Source organism: Pinus tabuliformis, chromosome 7, assembly GCF_031772625.1.
Source record: "Pinus tabuliformis cultivar Carrire ecotype Pingquan chromosome 7, CPIR1, whole genome shotgun sequence".
Taxonomy (NCBI): domain Eukaryota; kingdom Viridiplantae; phylum Streptophyta; class Pinopsida; order Pinales; family Pinaceae; genus Pinus; species Pinus tabuliformis.
Genome location: NC_142293.1, coordinates 1357545322 through 1357556135, shown reverse-complemented (window position 1 = coordinate 1357556135; position 10814 = coordinate 1357545322). Strand labels below are relative to the sequence as shown.

Genomic DNA, 10814 nt, shown 5'->3' with positions numbered 1-10814 from the left:
AATTGCTTTTAGTTAGACTTTTTGGAAGCTTTTCTGGTGGGTTTTTTGGTCTAATTTCTCTAAAATTAAGCAGGAATTTATTGAAATCACAAGTTTGATGGGTAACCCCTGCACAATCTAAATGCCCTGGTGTTTTTCAGGCGTTAAATCCATATACCAGTCAAAAAAATAGTTTAAATAACACAAATCAAAATTTCACTTCAATTTTTTTCACTTAATTCTAACACCAAAAAAATCCAAAAATTAACACTAAAAACAACTCTTAAAAATTATAAAATTAACCAAAAAAAACCAAAAAAAAATTTCTATTTTTAAATCTATTTTCCACCCAATTCTACCCTTTCACCGACCTATTATTCTTCCCTGAGTTTAACTTTATTTAATAAATAAAAAAATTTAAAAAAAAACCCTAAAAATTCAGAACATAAATTCCTTTCCTAACCATAATCACCGAAGGATAGTAAAGTAAGCCCTAAGAATTCAAAATATAAATTCCTCTCATAACTATAATCACCTAAAAGTAGTAAAGTTAAAGTAAATCATTGCGTGCACGAACTGCTAATTTTCCTTTCTAGAAAGAAATTAAAAAAGAAATTGCATTTCAGTTATTTTTTTGTGTGGACTAAACCACGTAGGTTTTGTCGTGGAGTGTTTGATTTTAAGAGAAAGTGAACTTTGAAATTGACGTGCATTCCACTATCTGATTAAATTAAAGATAAATTCAAGATCCTCACAAAATTCAACATCATCCATCCTGCAATCATTCAATTTTATTAGGCCGATAGGCCTTCCTTTGAAAGGGACCTTTCGTCGTCCTTCTCCTTCTCACGCTGACACCTGTCATTAACAGCGAAATTGACATTTGGGTATTTTGCATCTTGCAGTTGGTGCGGTGCGGTGCGATGAACGTGCCTTTCTCCGTGGCGGTCTCGAATCTTCACCCATGAAGCCGGCAGAAATATCTGCAAATTTGTTACAGACACTCTTCTCTTCTCTACGCCATTTTCCCGGACTTCGCATTACTAGACTCGATGTCAGCCCAAGAAACCGAGTCGCGATTGAAAGAACTCCAGGTACAATGTCTAGACACATTTCCTTGGCATTTCCCACTGCCTACACTTTCTGTTTTGTCTCTCCATTTTCTTCAGAGATTCATTGTCTTGTGTCCCATTTTCATCATGGCGAGGCGGTTTCTATCTGTGAGCACATTATCTTCTCTGCTCTCTGACATCAGAATTTCTCATGCTCGGTATGCACTTTTCCATATTCTTTCCGGGAGTAACCAAAATGAAGTCTATATTGCATTATTTTTTCCATTAAAATTTTGTTGGGTGAAATTAGGGCCAGTAGCACTAGGGTTTTGTATTCTACACCGCCACAGAAAAATGAGCCTTAGATGTTGTTTGTTCTTTGTGTTTTGCAGGCAATACACGGCAGCGGCGGCCGAAGCGATGAGATCGAGCGGAGCGGCGGGGCGGGAATTTCCAGAGGTTAGCAAGGCAGGCAGAGGTGGAGGAAATAACAAGGGAACGGTGTTCTGGATGAGGGATCCGGCCACGGGGAACTGGATTCCGGAGGATCACTTCGGTGAGACCGACACTGCAGAGCTGAGGCAGAAGCTGCTCTCCTCCAGAAAATCCCAATTCAGTGCGGATAGACCGCTTCAATTTTCTGTCCGAGTGCAAAGATCTGCGGGCCCTGAGCCTCTCAATTCCAATCTCCGGGACTCGAACCCGCGGGCTTCCGTTCCATTTGTCGGTGAAACCCTCAGTATGGGACTCCTTGCGGGCTCTCACGGGTGGTTTTGTGCAAACCAGAGCTAGCGATGTTGTTCAGAACGCTCTAAACAGTCGTATTAAAGGTCATCCGGATAAAGCTAGGGTTAACATGCATAGGGTCAGGGTTCGAGTTTCTCTAAGCATGGCTCAGGTTTTGAAGCACGATGAGCACTTGATTTCTAAGGCGGTGGAGGCCTTTTATGAACGGGACGTGGATTCCATGAGGGCGACGTCTCGGATGGAGAAGTTTAGTCATCTGCTAGAGGTCCATGATAATAATGACTGGAACTGCAATACTCCTGGGCATCCTCTACTATTTTGCAGATCCAGTATTGATTGCCATAGGGCAGAGTAAAGAAATCTCTGTTGCAGGAGGTATTTTTGCCAAAGGTCTTATTCCTCAGTTGTTTGCTTTTGCCCTCAATTGCCCCATGCAGAGGTTTTTGCAGGCTCAGAACATAGTGGCCCCTATTGCCTATATTGTTGTTGGGACATGTCTATTCCATACATTGATCACCTGGGTGGCAGTAGACAAGCTAGGATTTGGCCTGCTAGGGATAGCCCTAATAGTGAGTTTGACTTGGTGGGTTCTGGTCATTACTACTGCCTTGTATATATTCTATATCCCATACTGCAGGCATACATGGACGGGCTTCACCTTGAAGGCCTTCACAGGACTCTGGTCATACTTCAAGTTAACTCTGGCATCGGCTGTTATGCTAACGTATGCCTTAATACTCTTTGGAAGATACACAAACTATCTAAATTATATCTGGGTGTTTACATAATAGCTTAGCCTGTTTTGACAAGTTTTGTTTTGTTCCACACCTGATTTTGCAGTTTGGAAATATGGTACATTGAAGTATTGGTGCTTGTATCGGGTTGGCTGCCAAATGCAGAGGTCGCTCTGGATTCCATTTCTGTTTGGTATGAGACTTTCCCATTTAAAGCTAACTAATTTAAAGCCAAATACAAGCTCCATGCCTATGCATTGTCCCAACTTTGTTAGATAGCTATGCCAGTTAATATATCTCTAACGTGCCAGGTTTTGAACATATATGCAGCATGAATTATTACAACTGGGAGTTGATGGCAATGTTGGGTCTCAGTACAGCTGCAAGGTATACATTTGTGATTTATAGTAATATATTGTTTTATTGGGGCATTTTTATGCCTATTGCAGATTTTGGGAATATCTTTAAATCTGACCATCGCCAGAGGGGTCAAACAATTGACCCCTCTCCTGGAGGTAGGATTCTCCAATATTGGGCAAAACTGCAATTCACATAAATTCAGCGGTTTTATATAGCATGGTATACCTTTTTTTTCCCATTTGCTGTATCTAGAAATTGGTTTTCTTTATTGTGGTATTTATATTATTTGCAGTATAAGAGTGGGTAATGAGCTGGGAGCCAGGAGACCTAAAACTACAAGATTTTCAGTTATAGTTGTGGTGGTCACTTGCTTCATAATAAGTGTCATACTTACCATTGGGATTCTGATACTGAAGAAAGAACTCGCCATGGCATTCACAAGCACCACTGTGGTTATACGCGCAGTCTATGCATTGATACCTCTACTTGCAATATCTGTTCTCTTGAATGGCACCCAACCTATTCTCTCAGGTTGGAATTTTCAGTATCAACAATTTATTTGCAGCAGAAAGTTGGTAGTTGATGTTTGCTATATTTAGGTTATATTTTCGTTGACATCATAAAGGTATTGTGATTGCAGGGGTGGCAATTGGATGTGGATGGCAAGCTGTGGTGGCATATGTGAATTTAGTGACATACTATCTTGTTGGCTTACTAGTTGGAATTGCTTTAGGATTGAAGATCAGTCTTGGAATCGATGTAATTATTTGAAATACATAGCTAGCTTTTTCTACTTTTATTTGTTTTTTTCAATATAATTAGATTGTCCATGCTCAAAGATGCAAAATTAAAAGATAACAGAGGAATAACCTTATCCTTATATCTGGGTGTTTACATAATAGCTTAGCCTGTTTTGACAAGTTTTGTTTTGTTCCACACCTGATTTTGCAGTTTGGAAATATGGTACATTGAAGTATTGGTGCTTGTATCGAGTTGGCTGCCAAATGCAGAGGTCGCTCTGGATTCCATTTCTGTTTGGTATGAGACTTTCCCATTTAAAGCTAACTAATTTAAAGCCAAATACAAGCTCCATGCCTATGCATTGTCCCAACTTTGTTAGATAGCTATGCCAGTTAATATATCTCTAACGTGCCAGGTTTTGAACATATATGCAGCATGAATTATTATAACTGGGAGTTGATGGCAATGTTGGGTCTCAGTATTGCTGCAAGGTATACATTTATGATTTATAGGAATATATTGTTTTATTGGGGCATTTTTATGGCTATTGCAGATTTTGGGAATATTTTTAAATCTGACCATCGCCAGAGGGGTCAATGGTGGGTTCTGGTCATTACTACTGCCTTGTATATATTCTATAGCCCATACTGCAGGCATACATGGACGGGCTTCACCTTGAAGGCCTTCACAGGACTCTGGTCATACTTCAAGTTAACTCTGGCATCGGCTGTTATGCTAACGTATGCCTTAATACTCTTTGGAAGATACACAAACTATCTAAATTATATCTGGGTGTTTACATAATAGCTTAGCCTGTTTTGACAAGTTTTGTTTTGTTCCACACCTGATTTTGCAGTTTGGAAATATGGTACATTGAAGTATTGGTGCTTGTATCGGGTTGGCTGCCAAATGCAGAGGTCGCTCTGGATTCCATTTCTGTTTGGTATGAGACTTTCCCATTTAAAGCTAACTAATTTAAAGCCAAATACAAGCTCCATGCCTATGCATTGTCCCAACTTTGTTAGATAGCTATGCCAGTTAATATATCTCTAACGTGCTAGGTTTTGAACATATATGCAGCATGAATTATTACAACTGGGAGTTGATGGCAATGTTGGGTCTCAGTACAGCTGCAAGGTATACATTTATGATTTATAGTAATATATTGTTTTATTGGGGCATTTTTATGGCTATTGCAGATTTTTGGAATATCTTTAAATCTGACCATCGCCAGAGGGGTCAAACAATTGACCCCTCTCCTGGAGGTAGGATTCTCCAATATTGGGCAAAACTGCAATTCACATAAATTCAGCGGTTTTATATAGCATGGTATACCTTTTTTTCCCCATTCGTTGTATCTAGAAATTGGTTTTCTTTATTGTGGTATTTATATTATTTGCAGTATAAGAGTGGGTAATGAGCTGGGAGCCAGGAGACCTAAAACTGCAAGATTTTCAGTTATAGTTGTGGTGGTCACTTGCTTCATAATAAGTGTCATACTTGCCATTGGGATTCTGATACTGAAGAAAGAACTCGCCATGGCATTCACAAGCACCACTGTGGTTATACGCGCAGTCTATGCATTGATACCTCTACTTGCAATATCTGTTCTCTTGAATGGCACCCAACCTATTCTCTCAGGTTGGAATTTTCAGTATCAACAATTTATTTGCAGCAGAAAGCTGGTAGTTGATGTTTGCTATATTTAGGTTATATTTTCGTTGACATCATAAAGGTATTGTGATTGCAGGGGTGGCAATTGGATGTGGATGGCAAGCTGTGGTGGCATATGTGAATTTAGTGACATACTATCTTGTTGGCTTACCAGTTGGAATTGCTTTAGGATTGAAGACCAGTCTTGGAATCGATGTAATTATTTGAAATACATAGCTAGCTTTTTCTACTTTTATTTGTTTTTTTCAATATAATTAGATTGTCCATGCTCAAAGATGCAAAATTAAAAGATAACAGAGGAATAACCTTATCCTGTTTCTGAGTATATTGTAGTATGTTTCTTTCTGACATTGGCAATGGCAGGGAATCTGGTGGGGATTAATCCTGGGAGTGGCACTGCAGACGTTAGTACTCATTATTCTTACAGCACGTACTAATTGGAACAAAGAGGTTTGTTGCATTTTCACTTCCTGAACATTTATAGAAAATAGATAAGAAAATGAATGAGCTAACGAGGTTTAGTTGCAGGTCCAATCGGCGTCGGAGAGAGTTGAGCGTTCCCAATACGGGGAGTCTGCAGATAACTCAAGCGGAGTGGTGGTTCCATAAGTTGCATTATTGAAATTAAGAGTGAATCGCATTGCAAAGAAAAGGGCATGCCCAATTTGATGGCAAATCGTTTTGTATGATGCGAGGTACATCGATTGGGACAACGAAAATTGAAGAAGTTACTCAATTCAATTCTTCTACCACATGCTGCTTCTTTTCTTCTTTATAACGGATTCAAACGAAAGTAGTTCAGGCCACGCGTGCTCGGCTTTGCGTGACATTACATGTTCCCATCCGAACTCCACTGTGGTGAGGGAGGGCAGAATATCCATGGATTAGTACCAGGTGGGGTGACCCCTGAGAAGTTCCTTCTGCCTTCTGCTCGCTCGCGCTTCAACATTATCATACATGTTTTTTTGCAATCACAGGTTGGTTAATTCTATTCTGTCATTTATTTGCTATTCATCTGCACAATTGGTCAAAATGATATTTTTTAAACATTTCCCAAACGTTTTATTTTGGAAATAATAAGGCTTCACAATGACAACAATCAAAATGGGATTAACAAACATTTCCCTACCAATTTATTAATACTGATGTATATGTGTGTGAGTGATCATATTATTAATGGCTGAAATTCTCAGCAAATTTCCAATGTTAATATTTATCAAGTTTGTAATTGCTTTTTTTAATATTGCAGAGAACCTTTGTTTGCCCAGTAGATGGTTGCTACATGGCTCATCACCTTTCTTTCAAGAAAAATGAATTCCCCGAACTGTTCCATTAATTTTTAATAGGTCTTGATTCTCCCAAACACAAATTTCAAACATGGCCTTACAGATACACAAAAATTTGGCCATATGCTTTTTCAATATCACCACTATAAACAAATAATAATGTATTAAAAGTTAGCAATTGTCTATGAAGGGATAAGGTACACAAAAAATGACTTCAACTTCATAACATGTAGCAATTGAACTTATAGGACCGTTGGCCTGCAATATAACCTTTATTAGCTCTTCAAGTGTACTAATTTCTGACATCTATTTCTCTTTATCACTGCAGGTTACTGAGAGTGGAAGGCAGGAGCGCCATGTAGTTGCCACTGTTGGTAAATTTTCTGTCATCTGGAACTTCCGTCAAGTAAAAAACAACGATCATGTGTGTTACAAGGGCCAGAATGGGCTAAAAAGCTGCTATTGCTACAAGATTGTTCCAAAAGATGTATCCATTGTGGATAGCAAATTTATGCTTGTTGTAATCTGTGTAAAGTGATGAACAGGAGCTATGCTGCTTCTAAGTCTGTGTAAAGTTATGAATTGATTTTGACACCAGATGCTAACTCTGTCACTTAATTCTTATTTTGTTCAAGTGGACGGTCAGTATTGACATTTTATATAACTATTGACAGTTTATAATGGAGAAATTCGAGGAAATGGAGAGGCTTTTGAATGGTATGCATATTTTTGTCGTGAAAATTCAGAAGAGATGCATTTGATGGCGATCTGGTAGATTGAGTAGCATGCTATTACTAGCTATAAAAGCTTAAGTTCATGGTCACATGGGAGGGAGCTATATTTTATTCTATTGATTTTTTTCTGCTTCTTAACCGAAGCCTCCATTCTGCCCGATTTTATAAGAAAATAAGCTTGAGTGGAAGATTTCATTGCTGTGATCGACTCATTTTTATTGAACAGTTTGTTTATACGCAATTTATCCTATTAATATATTCATTGTTTTTAAGGTTTTATGTTTTAATTCTAAGAGTTTGGTTATGTAATTTTTTATTTCATATTTGTTTGTGTAATTTTTTACTCCATGTTTGTTTGTATAGGTCTAAGAAATGTGTATGCCAAAAATTCTTATAGATGCATTTAATTATTTATGATCTATTTCTAGTGCTTGTTTTGTCACTGCAGAATGATGATATATATGTGGTAAAAACACATATGATTCATGTATAATGATAGTTTTAAATATAATATTAATAAATTTATATGTTATGAGTAATTGTTTAATTATAATATTAAAGTTTTAGTATGGGGTAGATTTCAGCCAGCTCAAAATGCTCATCCGTTAGGTTTGAACTAACATTTCTTCTAGAAAAATTCAACAATTCTAATTTAATAATCCTATCGGCCTCTATTTGTACCTTTTGGGACAATTGCTAGTTAAATAAATAATTGAGAATGGATAATGGTTAAATTACATGGTTCAGAAATTTGTCGTATATCCAGTATTGCACTTTTTATACTTCATGGCTAAATCGAATATATATATAATCTAGATTGTCACAGAATCCGACACGTGTTACATTGAGAGAGCACAATTTGCATAAAACTGAAAGCAGGTACCCGAAATCACGAAACATACGGTTTTAATTACGGTACACAATTAACTTTATATCAAGGACGGACCAGTACCCTATACTTTTATATTTTTACAACATATTTCTCTGCACGCATGTTGACCAGCAGACCTCCCAATTTTTATTTTTGAAGATATTATCTATCTATCATTAATTCATTGAGGGATGGAGGATAGATTTATTGGATAATTAAATATTAATTTTTCAAATTTTAAATTGTAATTTTGGTTCGCACATTGATTTGTTTTTTGGTTATTATTTTTTAAAATGTGCTTGAAATTTAGTTTCGAGTAATCTGATTTAGAAGATTATCCAAAACTTTATCTTCAAGAGAAGATCTTTTGACCAAATAGTGAATTATTAAACCAATAGTCACTTAAAATAATGCGAGAAAAAAAAGACATGAAATTCTTTGAAGAGAAGAATACCTTGGAATAAACCATAGAATTCTACCTCATTATTTGTCATCTTTCCCAAACACCATGAATACTCAAAAAAATTATTTTTTCAAGGACCATAAAGAAGTCAAAAAAATTAATTTCCAAGGGACCATAAATAACCCCTCCCACTCCCCTGGATGCGGGTGTTAGTACGAGTGGCAGTGAGGAGTCACATGCCAGACATGTGCTGCCTCGAGATCAACCGGGGAATTCAATGCCTCTCGCCGCCGAGGAGTTAAGAGCTGAGACGCGATCGCAGGGCATTCAATGCAGCGTAAGGTGAAATGGGGAGGCTGCAGAGAGCAGTTATGGAGAACAGGTCTCGAGAGAATGTTGAGAGGTTTAAGAAGGAGGAGGGAAGGTTGCAGGTCTATGCTCAGAGCGAGGATCACGCAGTTCAGGTTCCTGTTGGCAATCTTATCATTCAGGCTACAGCTCTTGCTGTTACAGCCAGCATTCAAGAAGCCAAGGGAAGTCTCAAGCTCGGATATTCTGTTGATTGCTGTTTCTGTTCTGTTGAGCTTCGTCCCAGAACTGTTGGGAGAGGACTTAATTCTGTTGGGGGGCGACTCAAGCCGGGAAAGCCTCCAATTGCCGCTCTGCTTCAAGCCACCGGCATCCCTGCAAAGATGGTTAGACCCAGGCAAAGGTTGCTCAGTCGACGGGGGTCTGCTCGAGGAGGTTCTTCTCGCCACCCTGCTGCGGAATCCCACCACCACTGCTGTTGTTGTTACTGCCACAGAAGGGCAGGGGCCACTCCTATCCAGGCAAGTCAATTCATGGACATGGGCAATCCCAATGCTGGACCGCACCCTCTTCCAGCGTTCGGATCTGCCATCTTCACTCTTGGCAGCTCGAGGGACAATTCCCGCATCAATGCACACATCTCGGTTTTATTCATTGAGGATTCTCAGGAAGGTGAAGGCGGTTCAGGCAGCAAGGGGGAGCTCCCAGGTGAACAACAGGAAAATGTCGAGGAAGAGCCAACCGGGGTACCTGAGCAGATTCCTAACCAACCTCAAGAGCAGGAGGCGTCGACCTCCAAGAAGAACGCAGTGGAAGAGTGGGACGGCTTTCCAGAACATTACGGGTGGTGCAGAATTCTCGAGGAGAAGCCGGAGGAATAGCTTCCAGTGGCACACTCTGTCGTCCTCCACTCTTGTTCAGGTCTGGTATAGGTCATACGTCTCTGTCTGTGTCTGGTATAGGTTATATGTCTCTGTCTGTGTCTCTCTAGTGTATATATATGTCTATGTTTGCTCTGGTTTTGTCAGTAGGACCCGTAAGGAAGCTGTCATAAGTCTTCTGATGCCCCTGCGAGGGATGAATTTTTGCTCCGAAGCCCCTGCGCGGGATGTTTTTGTATGGTCTGAAAACAATGTTGTGTCATGTCGCGATGTGGAAGCGGTTCTGTATGGAAATGCTGCCCCTGCGAGGGCTAATACTGAGCTGCGAAATGCTAACCCAAAGAGCCACAGTCGGCCTTGGGCAACCTGACTCTATGATTGTAATGTTTTCATGTATATAATATAATAGAATAGAATAGATTTACCGAGAAAAAAAAAAAAATAACCCCTCCCACTCCTATTGCCCCTTATCCACTTAAATCTTATTATTAATTAAAGGAGTTGTCCTTAGTGCGGCTTTTTGGACTTTTCGGTGTCAAAATATGGCAGAAAAATTTGAGGTGAAATATTGATTTTTGCTATTTAAATTGGTTTTTTGACTATATATATGGATTCAACACGTTGAAAAACCCCTAGGGCACTTCCATTGTGCGGGTTACCCATCAAGCTTGTGATTTCAATAAATTCCTGCAGGATTTTAAAGAAATTAGACAAGAAAAACCCATTGGAAAAACTTCCAAAAAGTCCCACTGAAGACAACTCGTTAATTAAATTAATAACAAATTTGTGTGCATTTTTTTCTTACAATTAAATACACCATTCCGTACTCATTGTTTGAAATGAATTTTAATGTACTTCATAAAATTTATTGTTTCATTAATTTAATGTATATTTATATAATTTAAAATTATGATTAAATATTTTATTTATCATAACTTGTTTAAATAAAGATAAATACATTTTAGAAACTACAAAGAGAGCTCTCCTAGGGTTTGGTTAGGGTTCTTTCTTTCCTTTTTTTTTCTTTTTTTTTTTCCCTGAAA

At 38.6% G+C, this 10814-nt stretch overlaps 4 protein-coding genes across 4 annotated transcripts; all 4 read left to right on the top strand.

Annotated features, from left to right (window-relative positions):
- The first annotated feature begins 1109 nt into the window (after window positions 1-1109).
- LOC149252604 (uncharacterized) lies at window positions 1110-1823 on the top strand. Its single transcript, XM_089454205.1, has 2 exons — window positions 1110-1249; window positions 1424-1823. The coding sequence occupies exons 1-2, from the start codon at window positions 1179-1181 to the stop codon at window positions 1821-1823; spliced, it is 471 nt and encodes a 156-aa protein (XP_089310331.1). The 5' UTR covers window positions 1110-1178.
- A 233-nt stretch (window positions 1824-2056) lies between these two features.
- On the top strand, window positions 2057-3643 carry LOC149252603 (protein DETOXIFICATION 41-like). Its single transcript, XM_089454204.1, has 5 exons — window positions 2057-2502; window positions 2619-2705; window positions 2843-2899; window positions 3165-3403; window positions 3513-3643. Exons 1-5 carry the CDS (start codon window positions 2057-2059, stop codon window positions 3641-3643), a joined length of 960 nt encoding a protein of 319 aa, XP_089310330.1.
- Window positions 3644-4153: 510 nt separating this feature from the next.
- Window positions 4154-5920, top strand: LOC149252602 (protein DETOXIFICATION 41-like). Its single transcript, XM_089454203.1, has 7 exons — window positions 4154-4353; window positions 4470-4556; window positions 4694-4750; window positions 5016-5254; window positions 5364-5482; window positions 5651-5737; window positions 5816-5920. The coding sequence occupies exons 1-7, from the start codon at window positions 4154-4156 to the stop codon at window positions 5894-5896; spliced, it is 870 nt and encodes a 289-aa protein (XP_089310329.1). The 3' UTR covers window positions 5897-5920.
- A 173-nt stretch (window positions 5921-6093) lies between these two features.
- On the top strand, window positions 6094-7596 carry LOC149252601 (protein CYPRO4-like). Its single transcript, XM_089459747.1, has 2 exons — window positions 6094-6264; window positions 6902-7596. The coding sequence occupies exons 1-2, from the start codon at window positions 6121-6123 to the stop codon at window positions 7109-7111; spliced, it is 354 nt and encodes a 117-aa protein (XP_089315873.1). The 5' UTR covers window positions 6094-6120; the 3' UTR covers window positions 7112-7596.
- Window positions 7597-10814: the final 3218 nt, after the last annotated feature.